This window comes from Oreochromis aureus, linkage group 20 (genome assembly GCF_013358895.1).
Source record: "Oreochromis aureus strain Israel breed Guangdong linkage group 20, ZZ_aureus, whole genome shotgun sequence".
In the NCBI taxonomy this organism is placed as follows: Eukaryota; Metazoa; Chordata; class Actinopteri; order Cichliformes; family Cichlidae; genus Oreochromis; species Oreochromis aureus.
The window spans coordinates 12593304-12611175 of record NC_052961.1 but is presented as its reverse complement, the minus strand read 5'-3'; the positions used below and the strand labels follow the sequence as shown (position 1 = coordinate 12611175).

The 17872-nt window shown below is 39.6% G+C and overlaps 1 protein-coding gene across 4 annotated transcripts in view; it reads left to right on the top strand.

The window, feature by feature from the left end:
• dlgap4a (discs, large (Drosophila) homolog-associated protein 4a) overlaps nucleotides 1-17872 on the top strand; it is a 98015-nt gene that overhangs the window by 69949 nt on the left and 10194 nt on the right. For 2 of the 4 annotated variants that reach the window (XM_039604704.1, XM_039604703.1), the window contains exons 2-6: nucleotides 4465-5754; nucleotides 6031-6266; nucleotides 6638-6715; nucleotides 7275-7422; nucleotides 8862-9108. In XM_039604704.1, coding sequence (XP_039460638.1) covers nucleotides 4534-5754; nucleotides 6031-6266; nucleotides 6638-6715; nucleotides 7275-7422; nucleotides 8862-9108 — 1930 coding nt within the window. In that variant the 5' untranslated portion in view covers nucleotides 4465-4533. The remainder of the gene's footprint in view (nucleotides 1-4464; nucleotides 5755-6030; nucleotides 6267-6637; nucleotides 6716-7274; nucleotides 7423-8861; nucleotides 9109-17872) is intronic. The other 2 variants (XM_039604705.1, XM_039604706.1) reach the window with 2 other exon arrangements.

Here is a 17872-nt window from a genome sequence, read left to right as displayed (position 1 = left end):
GGGTGGTTTCTGTCTTGGTGCTACGGTTTTCTCCCATAATCCAAAGACATTGTGTTAGCTTAATTAGGGATTCTGCGTTGACTTTAGGTGTGATGCATTTGCCCCGCTACATGTGGGGCAGCTGGGATGGGCTTCAGCTACCTTGCAACCCCGATCTGGATGGAAGGAAATGGAGTGGACATATTATATTTCAAATGAGCAGTCGGTTGATTGTTAACTGAATTAATTATTATGCATTTTTGTCTTTGCCAGAGTATTGCATTGAACTTACCAGTGATTGACTAATCATTGAAGACTCCCTAAATTATCTTTGTTCTAGGAAAATACATAAATAAATCATATACATATATTTATCAACTCTAATAAAATAATATTCTGTTTATTGCGTCACTAGCAGGGACAATATTATTAATTGTAAACTTTCAAGCTCCAGATGTTGTGATCATTTGCTGGCCTTTTTGTTATGTTTGTGTGATAATACATATAATAGTTAGGTCTTTACATATTGGTATGCTAACATAAGCAATTCACATTTTTAACCATTTTCCTTACATAACTGAATATTTATTCTTTCCACACAATGTAAGGAAATTAGCTATTTTATTTCACTTTCAGTGTACTGATTTGTTTTATCTTGATTTTTTTCTCTGTTTTGAGAAGTAGCCTGAGGTAAATAATATTACTGTAAACACCCGCCCATTCTTTTTCTTAAATGCTTATCTAGTTCAGCGTTGAGGGTGGGCTCGAGTGTATCTCAGCTGTAATAGCACAAGAAGCTGGGTACTGCCTGAGCTGGTTTAAAACATGCTTTTTACATCAAAAGGAGCAAATTAAGCCTGAGAATCTGAATTTAAAACCAAATTTAATTTCTTGTTATATTCTAGTAAAGAAATTGCAATATATCTGCTCAACAGCTCAAATGTGATTTTCCTCAAAAACTATTTACACATAAGATAATTATAAATGTTCATTTTTTAGCAAACGTATATCCAGTGTATAAATCACTAGGGACAGCTTTTGTTTTATTAAGCATATTGTTTGTTTTAGTTTTACATTAAATCCATACATTTATCAAGTCACTTTATTTGCTTTTGAGCAAGATTCTTTAATAATATTCTGTGTTTTCATTCAACACACTTTTTCTTTTCTTCTTTGGGATTTATTTTTAATTTCTCCCAGCTATTTGGGGTTAGTTGGACCTGATAAGTATAAAAACTGAATGTCATCTTTGAAAGGGAAGTAATTGTTTTTTAAACAAAAGCATGTCCTCATATGGGTACAACGAGTTTATTTCACAGTGTAATACAATAAAGTTTAACAAAGTATGCCAAAATGTAATGTAATATGAGGACCTGGGGTTTCAGGAAGATAACATGCACGACTTACAGGTGTTTTTTCAAATACAGAAATACCGTACTATACTGTCTTATTATGTATCGGAATTTCAGGAGCAGGAACACGCCTCCAAACACGCTCCTTCCGGCTGTCATCTATATAGGTTCCCCGAGTTCTGCAAGCTGATCATTGTCGTTTACATGCCCCACCCTCCCTCCCTCCTTGTTCTCCATTCTTCAACTTCTTCACTTCTATTTAGTACATGGGGATCTGCCAGGCCCAGGAGCCATCGCCAGTCTTCTTCGAGGCCTTCCCCAAACCGCAGCTCAATTCATGTCAAAGCATTCACTTTTACCTACTAAAACGCTTTCAAACCTAAAATGAGGACGTGGGCCCAGCTAGTGAATTCTAACTCTCTTATATTCTGACAATTAAAGCCAATTATCATTTACAACACATTCTGTGTGTCACATCTCTTTTCGTATTATATATAATGATGGTTGTGGCCTTCCATAGTTCACTTCCAAAACCCTTATGGGACCAGGATACTCAAAGAGCTGTAAGATCACCTGCAACACCACCTAAGCAGACTACAGCTGTAGCTAGTATAACACTGACAGGTCACACCTTAGATACTGAATGACAACACAGTACCTGGAACTGCTAGTTAAGGACATTTCCGTCACCCAGTGAATGAAAAAATTCTCTGCTCAGCCAGTCACTGCTACACCCGTGTTATGTGTGAGCATGTGAAACAGGGTCTTAAATGTGCCATCTTCATTGCAGTCTAAGGATTCATTCACCTTGTAATTATGCAGTAGCCTTCTGGCCACCATCTCACAGACAGACAGACAGATGCACTGAACCTGCGACAGAGTTACATGAACTGTGAACAGTATTTCTTTCTCATCTTTCCCCTGTGATGCTCAACACTTGACAGGGTTTCGTTGGTGCAGTGGATGGGTAGGTGGGCGATTTAGCACGTTTCTGTGTGTGTCGGTGTGCCAGCATGTGTAGGTGTGTGTCAGTTTGTCAGCAGTGGCACCTACAGGACGCGAACACGTGGGGCTACAGTCAGCTCGGGCGGATGAATTACAGCAGCCTGCGCCGTTGTAAAACGCTGGTGTATTTGTCAGCACACTGCTGCGCCCGTCCAGGAACACTGACTCAGATAAGTGGCTGCTCCCTCACTGTAAATTGTGTATGGGAGGTCGGAGAGATGTAAGAAGTGACAAACCAACACAGCAAAATGAAAATGTGTGCAGTTAACATTCTGCATTCAGCTCCCAGGCAAGATTTCATGCTTGCTGTGGGAGAGGGCTCTTACCATTGACTGATCGGTGAGTCACTCCACTCTGATACAGACAGCATCTGTTGGAGCGAATTTAATGCAACATGGATTTCTGCTTTGTGAATTATGAGTTTTCATAACCTTGATGCAATATTACTGTCTTTTCATAGTGAGCTTTGAGGATGAATAAACCTGTGATAGAAGACACACGTGACAGTCGCACTCAAATATCTCTCTTTCCTTGATTTGCTCTCTATTGTGTGTCTGTTTTTCTGCTTATGGTCATCCTGCTGATGTGTTGCCGAGGCACTTTATGACAAAGATACATCTTATGCAATAGATGATGAAGTGCTGTGTTAAAATTATCATTGTTGCACTGGAAACTGTGGTGTTTATTATTGACGAGGAGGCTGCATTAGATTTAGTGTTACCCCAAAAAGGCAGTGAAAAAGCAGCCATTAGCTACACATCAGAGCTGTCATCCCCTGTCAGTTCGCTGGTTATAGCTGTGACATGGGCATTAGAGTGAAGTTTTATTTCAGATTGCTCTCTGTTTTTATTTCCGCTTGTACCCAATATAGTTTCCTCTGAAGTGCAACTGCAAAATATTTGCTTTGTCTCAAAATTCTTCTTTTAGTGAGCTTTAGGGAAGATTTATTGTTCCCTTTAGTTAGAAAAGAAAGAATCACAATTCCTAGTACAGTAAGTAGATTTGAGAGGATGGCAAAGGACCAAAAATGATTTGTGGAAATGAGGGTTTATTTCCTGCTTTGGAGACAAATGGTGCTTCTTAAATATAAAGCTCATTTACATGTATGAGTCACAAAATCGTTCTCCTATGCATTGTCAGTGTAGTATCTCCAGGTTGTACATCATAATGATGTCTTATATTGGGCCCTTGGCTGTCTAGTTTCCTGCTTTGGTGAAACAATTCATACAGTAAGCTGAATAGCTTCTTCTATTCCCTGTGAATAATATGTGATTTACTGTCTTTTGTTTTTTCAATCTTGTGGCTCGATTGCGCTTATGTATTCAGCAGCAGAATAATAGAGACAGTGATTGAAGGAAAACTGCTTATAAAGTGTTCAGAGCGTTTAAATGGCAATAAATTTTCTATCGCATAGTAGGATTGTTTTAATATTTCATACACACATACTTCGTTAAAGCTTGATATATTCAATTTGAAGTGTACTTTAAGAGCCAAATACAAAATGTGTGTGTAAATTTCCACTCAAGCAACACACTGTTATGTAGGCACTTGCTACTGGTGCTCCACCTAGTGGTGTGTTTTTTTTAATCAACTTACAGTATGCAGGAACTTACAGTGCTGTAGAGGACAGTAGATCTCCTTTCCACATTATTTTCATTGTTGTGTTTCTTCTGTGAAATGCACCACACATTTTTTTTCAGTTACTCCTCTGATAATCCAAGGACACAGAGGGATTAACACTTCTAAATGTGCTCCAACTCTAATTTGGTCATTAGCTTTAAATATGGGAATTTAGAGTTACTTCTATGCTTTTATGAAGCTTAAAATTGTTCACAAATGGCTTGGTGGACTGTCAGCAATCCCTAGAATGGGACAAACACCTGTACATTTAAAAAAGAAAATGAAACATTACTTTTAGAAAGGGCAGCTAAAAAAGGGGGGGGAAGAAAAGCTAGTCAATCAATGGAAATAACAAAAATATGGCACAAATGTGCCCTGAAGTCTTTACATTTTTGTATTTGCTCTTTTCATTAACAGACTGCATGTACTGAGTATCAGCAGCAGAGACTTGAATTTCCATTGTTTAATCAGATGTTTTCTCTGTGTCTTTCATTTTTCTGCATTGCAGAATGGGCCCAGCAGGTCAGTAGACCCGCGCTAATTGGAGACATGTTTTAAGGACAATACCTCAGCCACCATGAAAGGGTTAGGAGCCAACCGCAGTCGTCACCTTTCTGACTCGTGTGAACCAGCGGGCTGTTCCCAGAAGCCTTTGTGTCCTTTGACCTCTGACCCTCACAGCTCCTTTCTGTTGAGCCCTACTATAAACCACTATGGCACTCTGGACCCCCATCTCCACCAGTGCCCTCCCACCAGCCCCACCACCTTGACTCCTGACTGCTTGCTGCCTTTCAGCCAGATGTCCAACAGCAGCACTTTCCCTCGTCTGCATTTTACCTCTCAGACTGACCAGGTTGACTGCTCCCAGGCCTGTATGGCTACTGGTGGTGGAGTTGGGCAGGGCAGCAGGGCAGGGACACTATCCACATCCTTGTCTATGGGTATGGGCTTGGGTCTGGGCCTGACTGGTGCCCCTATGATCACCAGTGGATCGGCCACTATCTCGTCTGCAGCAGCAGCAAAGATGAACCGGTTACCTTCCAGCCTACTGGATCAGCTAGAGAGGCACCTGCCCCTACAGCGTGATGGCTTCAGTACACTGCAGTTCCACAGAGGCCGTATGTCAAAGCAACGCAGTGAGAGTCCAGGACGCATACGCCACCTGATGCATTCTGTGCAGAAGCTGTTTGCCAAGTCTCAGTCCTTGGAAAACTCTGCAATCAAGGGTAGCTTAAATGGGCGCTCTGCAGGAGGAATGACTGGGTCTACAGGAAGTGGTGAGGATAGTGGTAGACCAACCCGCAGGAGCAAAAGTAAAGACAGGGCTAAGACTGAAGGGCAAAAGCAGAGACCTAGACCTAGTACACTAGGCCTCTGGGGCTCAGATGATGCCCTGGACACTGACACTACCAAAGCTGGCACTATAGCTGTAGGTTACCGCAACCCACTGAGCATGATGACTCTTGGCAGAGCGGTGTCAGACAGCCAGGCCCCTCCAAGACATATTCCACAGGGCTATAACACAATTTCTGCACATACTCTCAAGACCTCCAAAAGCAGCAGTGACCTCAAGTTTCTGGCATGCCCAGCAACACAAGTAGGATCCAAGGAAGAGGAAGGAAGAACTAGGGGAAGCAAGGACGATACACTGGTGAAAAGGGGCTCTTGGTCCACTCTCACACTTACCCAGGCTAGGCAGGTGTTGCAGAAGGGCTCTGCTACAGTCAACAGGACCCTGCTTAAATCAAAGTCATGCCACCAAGACTTGGCACAACAGTTCCTTCAGGTAGGAGGGCTCGTGAGTATTCATCTCCATCATCATTTTTTGGAAGTTTGCATGGATCTGTTTATCATTTCTCTGTGTATGTCTTGTTTTTTAATGTTTGAGCACCGGGAATCTTTATTGTCACATTTGCAGAGTTTCTCACAAGTCGTGACAATCATATCACCTTTGTTAAGCCATTGCTGCACATCCTCACAATCATATTGTGAAAAACTAGGAAATGCACGCGGGGATACTGTATTATTCTGTATTTGAAAGTTTTTTAACAAAGCATTCGTTTGCATAATCCAGGTCCCCCTGGGCGACTGGGCAGGAACTTTGGGTCATGGAAGGACCAAAGGAACTGAGATCCCTTGTCGAAGGATGCGCAGTGGCAGTTATGTCAAAGCTATGGGAGACTTAGAGGACAGTGATGACTCAGAGGGAAGCCCCAAACCTTCGCCCAAATCTGCAGCTCGCCGCCTGAGCTACATGAAAGCCACCCAGCAGTCACTGAGTGAGCAGCAGCCGCCACCGACGCCACGCAAGTGAGTCCTACAGTGTAGTGAGTCAAAATATGACCTTCTTTATCACGCTCATTGTTTTGCCACTGTTGATTTTGTGCCCTTTTACATTACATCCATTAAAATATAAACAGGCACTGAAGGGGTATTTGCTATAGGGGTATTTTTCTCATGCCTCCAAAGGTAGTCAGCAGGTGGCAGCATCCTGTCATGAATAAATGTCAGTATGTGCAGAAGTACTTGGTCAAAACAAGCTCATAGAAGATATACATTGGAGATAAACATGCAGTCTAATGAAAGGGGACAAGAAACTATATACATTCCATTTTTATGTGCTGCAAAAGCAGTAGGTGAACTTTTTGCCATGTGTTTTACCTCTACATCCAAACGGACAGGCCTCGTTGCTACGCTCTCATGCGGGAGGATTATCTGTGGTCTCCTCTACAAAGTGCGTGCTCTATGCAGCATCTGAGGTCAGTGTAACCTAGAGGCAGGCAGTGTGGCCCTACCCACCCTAAGTGATCCTACCACTGTTTTCCACCACTTTTTTTGCCTAACCCTGCCAGTAATTTTCCTCTCCACCCACAGTTCCATCTTTCACCTTGCAGGTACCCTGAGTGGCGTGTTAGTACTTTTACCCACTTTCTCAAGCCCTGATTTCATAACATGTAAACTTTCCATGAAAATCACTCCAGCACACCCTGTTGCTTATTGCACACACATTTTCACTAACACCAGGTGCCAACTTGGCAAGGCAGAACAGAGGAATTTTTTTTTTTTAAATAAACTGAAATGCAAATCTCTCAAATTCTATTTAGCAGTTTTGCTCTTGTATCGTTATTTCCTCTGTACTGCTATTTAAGCACTAGCACACATCACTATCCACACATCTCAGTCGTGTTTAATTTGAAAAAACCCAGGGGAACATTTCTCTGGTTTAGGTTACTCCTGGATATCATCAATTAAACACAGCCCCTTACTTATTCCAGGCTCTGACTTCTGAGAGGCTGATTATTACGTTCACTTCCACAGCACCCTGCCGTCCCTGAAAGAGCTGTCCACTAATCGGAGCCTTGATAACTTAGACTGCCTGGTGAGTCCTTTAGAGGCCCCTCCACGCCACAGGAACAATGATTTCAGCCAATGCTCTGGTACACTGGGCAGAGGCTCGGGCACTCAGGTATGTCTATGATCTCTTTATTATTTATTGTTGTTATTATTGACAAAGATAATTTTAATTAGTCTGTTTGAATTGGGTGTTTTATTAATAAGTTCCCACAGGGAAGTAGTTTTTGCTGTTTTATTTAAGTAAGCAGTGTACAAAATAATCGAAAGCGCTGCATCACAAACTGCAAAAAACCCAACAATCGTCTTTTGAAAACAGTTAAAATATGAATTTAATGAAGGAAAGATTTAAAGCTGGATTAATTGAAGCAATATTTAAAGTATAAATACCTTCTAAAATTTCTAAAATTGCATAATTTTGATTGACTTCAAGAACCCACCCTACTTCCAAGAAAAGAGAACGTATAACGTGTATATAAAATAGACTGCCACAACCTTTACATTTTGAAGCTACTGTGAGAGAATATTTAAATGAATGTCTATAAGACTGCAGAGATGGTTTATGAATAAACCAGTCGGGAATAAACTTGACGAATCAAAATGATGCCTCAGAGTGTTTGCAGAATGTCAGAGTGGAAGATATGACTCAGTAAAAACCTGAGGGAGCTTGTTGTACATCTTCATCAGCAGGATTGGAGGTAAAAATACCTTTCATAGAGAAGGAATGGCATCACTATCTTTGGAAATGTTTAATATTAATGATAGAGACTTGATTTAGGCCAGAGGTAAAGTCAGTCGGACCTAAAGGATTTCTTGGTACTCATGCACAGCTTTTGGAATGAGCAGGCCTAATTTTTCTTGTTTATATGCCACCCACAACACAACACTTTCGTGTTTGGTCCTGAAATGCCAGATATAAAAATAACTGCTGATGCTTGTTTCTGCTTCTTTTTATGTCGCTTGATCAAACATTTCAGTTGCTGCCGGATGTCGATGCTTTTTCCCATCGTGCAGTGACAACACAAATCCATGCAACAGTGAAAGCTATTTTAGGCAACTCAGACAATGCATTGTGATTTACTTTTATACTGACCCTGAGGCAAGCACAAAACGATTAACCTGGTTCTAGGTTTTAGGTGTGTTCAATTTTTATACCACTGAATGCAGATGTTAAAAATGCCATCGCTCTTTAAAGTATCCTACAGCTTTATTACTTAGTATAGACTTTTAGACTGCTGCCCACACACTTCAAATTTCCACATATTTATTTCCAACCCCATCACTCATCTCACAACCCCACGGATTTGTTTTGTTAGTCTTTGGATGACACCCAAGCCCTAGTTTGAAAACCACTGCATAAAATACTTGAATGTATAAAGCAGTTTTAGGAAACTCTCGCACAACCACAGGGACATTTTTACCGCATCTCTTTTGGCTTCATTTGCTGTTGATGCTTTGGTTTTACTTTAGTAAGATTTTTATATCTGAGCAGTTTTTCCATCATAAGCATAGGTCTGTTTAATGCATGTTTATCAGTCTGCCCTCTGCCCTTAGCGTGTGAGTCTGCACACGTTCTTTCAGGTATGCGGGCAGGGCTGTGGGCACACTGTACCGTACTGTGAGGGGGAATCGCAGGCTGTGGAGGCTCTGGATCTGCCTGCGCCTACGTGCTTCCGGTCGCGCAGCCATAGCTACCTGCGGGCCATCCAAGCAGGCTGCTCCCAGGATGAAGATACAGCTTCTGTGGATTCAGAGTCACCACCACCCACCACTCCAGGCTATAGCTACAGCTCCAACACCAGTGAGTACCCGAGAGAAGAAGGTGGTCTTAGTGATTGCAATAAGATTACAAAGATTTGAAATTACCTTCGAGACATTCAATGCATTTTGACTTGATTTACATAGCACCAATTCACAAAAACAGTGGCCTAAAGGTGCTTTACACTATAAGGAAAAGACCCTACAATATTAGAGAAAAAACCTCAACAATCAGACGATCTACTGTGAGCAAGCAAACCAGCCTAAAGGAGGGGCAGCCATCTAGGGTCACTGGCTTGGGAGATGAGAAGAGAGAAGGAGCATAGAGAAGAAGAAAGTCAAACTATGTGAGAGAGGACAAAGGTAAATGTATCAGGAGTAAAAAAGAGGAGTGTAGAAGAAAGTGCATCATGGCAAGTATGAGCCTAAAGCAAGCATGGTTCAGGGTCAGATGATTTCTGCTGTATTTACTCCGCTTCATAATAGCAAAAATGAGTATTGTCTGGAAAATTGCCCCTTAAAGGAAGAGGCCACTTTCCTGAAATCCAACGTGTTTAAACTATACTGTTTTTGAAAAGTACACCGAGTAACAGTTTTACTGTATATATTTAGTGTATGCAAAAGACACCATATGCGCTGCTATTATAATAGTCTTGACAGTATTGTACACCTTAACTATTATAGGTACAATTCAAATAAATAGTAGGTTACTTTCCATTGTTAAAAACGTAAAGTATAAAGGTAGCACATGCACAGAACTTTTGGGGGGAAAAAATCAACTAATCCCAGCCATTTTGTAAAATTTATAATAAATTTTTGTGTGTATGTGTTACCTTTTTACCTATGGGGTTTAAGTGTTAAACTTAAATGACTGTGGTTTAGAAATACAGGAGGCAGATCCTTTTTAAAGATCTATGTAGAGTATTCCTCTTGTTTTATTGCAATAGATAAACACATATCTACCAGATTACAGACTTTTGTTATTAAGGTGCTCATGCTTTAACAATAAGAGTTTGCAGCATATTCAGTCTGCAGCTGGATATTGCATCTTCTTTATCGCTGAGAAAATGGATGGAAGAAGTACAACACCTTTCACATAATCATTATTAGATGGAAAACTAAACTCAAGAACATTTTGCTTGGCACATTTTTTCTGTATCTTTTTTCATTTATGTGTAACGTTATTGTTATGTTTTCAGGGAAAAGTGCGCAATAATGACTCCTCCAGGCTGACAGGGTGAAGGTTAGAGATGCTGTTTTAGAGAGATAGAGAGATTTGCAGATAAGAAAAGAAAACATTATATATTTTTTTCGCCTACAATTCAGTTCAAGCATTGTTGCAGTAAAGAAGAGAAAATCTGAACACTTCTTAAAAACATCTACTGTGTCTACTGTGAATTCAAGCAGGAAATCAAGCTTCACTTCTGTTTTTATGGTGCATGTGTGTATATATTTGTGTATTATTATTATTATTGAACAAACTGCCCTGTAGCTTAAAAGTGTCAGAGTTGTGATGTGTGGTTAGTATTTTTCTTCTAAAGAGTTCTATATGACTTTGATGTTAAATCATAAATTCATACTTATGAGTATTTTAAAAATCAAAATTATAGTCTGAGGTACTTTTAGAGGTACTTTTAGCTATTCACCACAAAGATGGGTCTGCATGTTTGATTTGGCACAGTTTTACACCCTCCCTGATGCCACCCTCCCATTTATCTGGGCCAGCATGAGGGACACACAAGCCTCTGATCTCCTGAGGCTGGTTTTATTTCCCTGTTCGGTCTCAAGACAGGGATGTTTCACATGTAAGGCAAATTTGTTAACTACTACAACATAGAGGTAGGTGGATTTTTCTTAGGTCAATAGTGAATCAAAGTTTTAGGGACTAAAATTTCTGATTATTAATTTTTATCTGATTTGATTTTTGCTTCTGTACATATGCGAATGGGAAAAAGCTGGACTCTATATGGACTTATTGTATTTTTAAAAAAAATTAACAAGTTAAGAGCAGAACTTGACTCTGTATCACCTCTGCTCAGCTGTCTACTCTGCTTCATGTACTGCAGAGAGATCTAATCTTAAATAATGAAGATCTTGAATAATGAAGCTGGAGCTATTCTGATGAACAAACTATGTGACATTTTTTTTCTAAATGACCACAAACATCTTTTTTTCTTCTTTATGTTCTGTAAAGAAAAAGTTTTCATCTCAGTAGTGTCAGGAAAAAGTATTTGCCCCATTTCTGATTTCTTATTTTTTATATACTTGTTCCACTGGAAGTTTCCAATCATCAAGCAAAATGTAATATTAGACAAAGATAACCTGAGAAAATACAAAATGCAATATTTAAATTACGATTTCATTTGTTAAGGCAAAAGAGCTATCCAAACCTACCTGGTCCTATGTGAAAAAGTTATTGCCCCTCTTGTTAAGTCATTAATTAACTGTGATTAACCACATTTTTTTTGAGCTAACATCAATTTCATTAGCTATACCCAGGCCTGATTACTGGCAGACCTGTTGAACCAAGACGCCACTTATATAAAACCTGTATGACAAAGTGAAGTAGCTTATAAGACCTTAAAAACTACACACCATTCCACAGTTATTATTATTACAGTCTAAAGAAACTCAGGAACAGATGAGAAACAAAGTCATTGACATCTCTCAGACTAGAAAGGGTTACAATGTTATTGCCATTTCTAAGGGTTTGGGACTCCAGTCAAACACAGTGAGAGCCATCATCCACAATCGGAGCAAGCTTGGAATAATGGTGAACCTTCCCAGGAGTGGCCAGCCTACCAAAATTACTCCAAGAGCACATCGGCGACTCATCCAGGCCACAAAAGAACCCAGAACATCATCTAAGGAACTGCAGGCCTCACTTTTCCCAGTTAAGTTCAGAGTTCATGATTCAACAATAAGAAAGAGACTGGGCAAAAATGGTATCCATCAGAGAGCTACAAAAAACCCACAGCTGACCCCAAAGAACACAAAGGCTCTTTCTCTCATTTGCCAAGAAAAAGACATCTTGATCATCCCCAAGATTTTTGGGAAAATATTCTGTGGAGTTTTGAGACAAAACTTGAATTTGTTGGAAGGTTTGTTTCCTGATACATCTGGGGTAAAACTAACACAGTATCAGTACATAAAAAGAACATCATACCAACAGTCAAACATGGTAGTGGCAGTGTAATGGTCTGGGGCTGCTTTGCTGCTTTAGAGTGAAATCATTCATTCTGATCACTACCAGAAGATGCTGAAAGAGAACCAACACAAACAAGTTCAACCATCAATGGCACAAAAAAGAAGAAAACAAGTCTGAAAAGAAAAGTGGGCCAAAATTCTTCCACAGCAATGTGAAAGACTCATTGTTAGTCACTGCAAACGCTTGACTGCTGCCAAAGGTGGCACAACCAGTTATACAGTTTATTGGGTCACCTTTTTCATGAAAGGTCGGGTAGGTTTGGATAACTCTTTTCCCTTAATAAATGTAAAAACTGTATTTTATGATTGCTTGTGTTATCTTTGTCTAATATTGGTTTGTCTGATGATCTGAAACATAAAATTGTGACAATCATACAAAAAATAAGAACTCAGGAAGTGGGTCAAATACTTTTTACCTGTGTAGCGATACAATATATATCTGTGAAAGATGAATATAAGCTGATAATGTTGGTTGAGCTCTACATGCCACCCAGCAATTTAGAAATGTTTTCTGTCTAGGGTGTCTATTTGATATGCCTCAATTCACATGTCTCATTGCTTCATGTGCCTAATTCTATTAAAATCTTATATATGAAAACCCTATATTTATATTGTACTCGTGCCTCAAAGACTAATTTTTCTGGTTTCTTGCAGTTTTTTTTAAATTAAAATCACAGCATTATAGCATGGTAGTAATAGGAGAATAAGGCTATATAATAATATGTTTTTGCACATTATATCTCAAATTTACAAAACATATTATTCCGTGTGATTTTGTACCGGGTTTTAAAACTGTATTGGTTACAAATAATATATATAACTTATATATATATATATATATATATATATATATATATATATATATATATATATATATATATATATATATATATATATATATTAGGGGGACACAGGAGGAAATAGCTCAGTTCACTCCTTTGTTGGGGTAACAATAGATCACCACATGCTGGATATGTGCTTATTTTTTTATGTCTAGACTTAAGTCCGTTCCCGCGGCGCCGCAGACGAACTGAAGCGCACCTACCGTGAACACATTCATAAACAACGTAATGCCCAGACATAAACCAATCACCTTCGTGTTCGATTAGTTCGAGGTCCGGCTCTGTCCAATCGTTTAGAGAAATCGGTTACGGAGAAAACGTGGACTCCAATCCTCGTCGTCAAGGGCGTGTACTACAAATCTTTTCTTCACAGTGTTCGTTGTGTGTCTCCCAGGCACTACACCCGTGTCCATCTCGTCCGCCGTTCATGAATGAACAGAAAATAAGGATTTCTCCGAGTCCACCACTAACAGTAAGGTCTTTGTCACCTTTTTCCCGGTTGAGCGTTATGGTTCTGACAGTCAGCTGCTGTTTGCTACGCTAGCAACAGCGAGCTAACGTAAGCTAATGGTGTGGTAGGTTAACTAGCTAGCTAACGTGGATGAAGAAAGAGGATGAAACCCTAATACAAGCTGTTTGAGCGAGGCAAGGAGCAGCAATGTTGGCTGCCTGTTTTTAGAGTTAAAAGCCATCTCTTTGTTGCCCCGCTGATATCAACTATACAGCGCCTCCGGGTAGCATTACACAACGTTAAATACCCTGTGTGATAGCACGCCGCGGCAAGCCTTGGACTGGCTAGCAGCAAAGGCTAACGGTAGCCGAGCCGTCACCAGCCCGTTAGGGACATCCCGGCGCGGGCTTAGTTTGGCTAACCAGCCCGTTTATTAGCTAACAGTGGCTAGTGGGTTGTGTGGGTGAGCGATCTTATATTTCCAAATAAGTTTTTATTAGAGACGGTTGTAAGTCGTAATCCACTGTCACAGATCGTTAATTAAAACGATAAAGAAGCTCAGCGGTTCAGTGTGCTTTAAATTGAGCTCATTGGGTATTTAATTTATCTCCCCGGTGGTCTTTTGGATTAACGTTAGCTGTTAGATGAGGTAACGGCTCTCCCTTATCCCGGGCATGTGACAGTGATGTGTGTCCAGAGGCACGAAGAAAGCTATGATTCACGTTTATCTGAACCCACTTGTACAATCATATTAGTCTACTTTAAAATGTTTCCCCATAGGTCAGAAAGTGAGTGCTGTACTAAAGCTCAAAGTGTTGTTTTGTTGACAGAAACTAGGTAATTTTTAAGTCGACTCCACTTGTAATGGTACCGGTATATTTATTTTCTAGACGGCATGTGGTGTCAAAGGAACAAGTAATTGTCTGGACAATCCAGCTTCTTGAAATGATTTTATCTCACCTGGCACAAGTGGCTATATTTGGTCCAAAGGGCCATCTTTTTTCATTCAAGACCTGGGGCACAGTCAATAATTTATCAGCTTCCTGCACTCAGTAGTACTTTGCAGATCGGACACTTCTGCTTAGGCTTTTTTTTAGGACCCCTGAAACAAATAGGATGTGCACACAAAGCACTGTAACATTAGAGCGAAACACAGTAACAGTACCTTAGTGTTTAAATTGACTCTACCATTGTAAAGTTAGAAAGTAAAAACTTAAATCCTGCTTAACATGTGACCAGGTGTAATTAAACTCGGTGGCTTTGAAGCTTCAGAAAAAAAGGTGTGTTCACTGTATCCAGAACTACATTAAACAAGACTTGGTGTGGCTGTGTTTTATCATGGACAGACTATGAGTCATTCTCCACAGTATTACACACTCTTCCTCTCACACTCATTGATGAGGTAATCTCTTGACTGAATGGCGAAGCAAGTGTAGCTTCTCAATAAGGTCAGCAGCAGACGGGCTTTCTAATGATGAATGTGGAGTTATTTGTTAACACAGTTGGACATTACAGTAAAGGCCAGTCCCATTTCCTGTTCTAATGGAATGCATTTATCTGAGAACTGCTTTCGCATTGGTTGAAATACTTTTGTTCAATCCAAAATTACAAGCTCATAAAAAATACAGTTGATTTTAACTTTATATTGTATTTTGTGTGCTGATAGACATATTTTGTGTATTACATTGAGACACATTTTAGTTGTGTGCTTTGCTTTTGGTATATTTGGAGTTTAAATGAGTAGTTGAGGTGATCAGGAGAATCTTTTCAATAAATAATCATTGTCTTTTTCAAGAATAATAAAGTTTCATGTAGCAGATATTAATATTTGCTGGCTTTTCTGTTCTGTTTATAATAAACTCAGTATTCAGTATTTGAGTGTGAAAATACAGGCAAACTCATGGTATTGTTGGCATTTGATACACTTTTCTTATAGCTTATTGACTGACTGTAAATTGACAATAAAAATATCTCTACTGTATACTTGGCTGTAATGTTGGTCTGATTTTTCAATCGGAATTTGATGACCTAAATTTAGTCTATATTTACTGACGCTGACAATCATGTATGTGTTTCTGTGTAGAAAAACAAATCAACCTCAGGTTGTTTAATATATTTCAGTTATATTTCCCAGGGTGGCCCAATTCTTGCCATCACCAGTGTGTCAATGTGTGCAATGTGTTTTTAATTGGTCATTATTAGTTTGAAAGAGAGTGCTGTATTTTGCAGTGAAAATTATGGAGTTGTGAAAGAGCTCATCTCTGGCTACGTCCACACGTACACGGGTATTTTTGAAAACGGAGATTTTCCGTTTTCGTTTAAAAAAATAATCCCGTCCACACGTAAACGCAGAAATGAAGGAAAACGCTGCTAGGAACATGCCAAAACAACAGGTGGCGATATATTCCTAACCGTGTAGAAATGTTGGCCAATCAGAAGTCTAGAAGCCTCGGTAGGAAATAGTAAACAAAGATGGGGCATAGAAGCAGAACCGAGTCGTATGTGTGGAGGGACAGTAACTGTGTGTGTATATGTAAGGATTTAAACACTGCAGAGAGTACAATTAACAGTATTGTAGAAATTCATTTCACCGAAACAATAACGTGGCGCACAGTGTGACGTCAAAAAAGGCGCACACCTTTGACGCTGCGTTTTCTCCGTTTTTCTCGTCCACACGTAAATGCAAAAACGGAGTTTTCGAAAATATCCACCCTGGCAGGCGTTTTTAGAAATCTCCGTTTTCAGTGACTGAAAACGCCGTTTACGTGTGGACGAAAAACGCATAGAAAAATCTGCGTTTTCAAAAATACCCGGGTACGTGTGGACGTAGCCTCAGAGACTTGTGGCATGTGTCCTTGATTTAACTGATTAGCTTCCAACCCAGACTGTTGACCTACTCCAACAGGTCAGATGTAGAACCACAGATGGCCTTAAAGATGTCAGACAATTCAGTAGAAAATGATCTCCAGTAGTAGGACAGTTGGACATGTTTTTGTCTGTAGACAATTATATGAAACATTTAATGTTATAATACTAGACAGAATAATGAAGAACATGTAACTGTAGTATTAATGAACCCATAGCTGTTTGTTTTCATAATGTACTTTTGGTTTGATGTTGCAGTCTGTTGATCTGTGTTTTGTGTAAGCACTTTTCCTTTTCCTATCAGTATGTAAGCTTTGTCTGTTTAATGGCTGGCTGCCTGTCCTCCTTTCCTTCTCAATAGATAGTTTTCTCCCATGAAGTCTGCCTGCCCTACCCAGTGATTTACTGTGTCTTCACTGACACCTTTAAGCCTGTTGCCCTTGTTTCTTAAAGAGTTGTGGAAAAGCACTATGTAATCCATACCCGATTCTTAAAACTGTGGTAACAAAATTAATACATGTCACATAATGGAGCTGTAGAAACCAGCAAAATTACAGCGCAAACCAACCTGTCATTTAAATATATACAAAAACTAAAATTTGCATGAAAACCTTACAGTAGGCTGTATTCAGCTCTACTGTGCAGGAAAAGATCAACTGTTGGTGACTGGCTTCACTCCAAGTGTTGGTTTTCATGAACATTATAGTAACCTGCTGTGACCTTAAAAGTCTAAGGAGTCCAAGGCTTTCTCTTTCTAAATAACATTTGAAATTCCTTTGTTATCCTGCTATGGTAATGTTTAACTAAAAACTCTGACACGCCTCCAAAGAGTACCTCAAACAATAACAGGTTTAATCCTAGACACACTCAAACTCAAATATCCTCCTCTTTTGTGACGTCTAAGATCCTTTTGATGCAGAATCCCTCGTGTAAATATATCCATAATTTCAACAGATACCCCATGCCTAATTCAAATGTATTATAAAACTCAAACTAATTTCCAGCTTACATGTAATTGGTTTTGATCAGATGCTCCATTTAGCATTTAATGGTTATTTTATTTGAATTAATTCATTTTATTTGAATCTCTAAATGCCTTCCTGTATGTGTGCACAGTGTTTTGTTTTTTATTTGTCAGAAGTCATGCTCAGCATGTGTCCTGTTCTAATCTTTCAGTCTGTGACTCCCACAGTCTGTCTGTCTGTTGTGCAGTAACACTGGCTAATCTTGGACAGAGCCTCCACCTCTTTTCATGATACTTGGCTCATGTCCCGAAAGGTTTATTCACAATAGGCTACAATATTGTTTGTGAGGGTTGGTGTGTGCGTTGCTTTTATGTACACCGAACTTGGTGCTTCAGTAGAAACTAATGTTAAAGCACAGTGTCTCCCCTTGAAGTTCACTCTGCAGCAGCCTAATTGACACATCAGACTGTAAGTCAG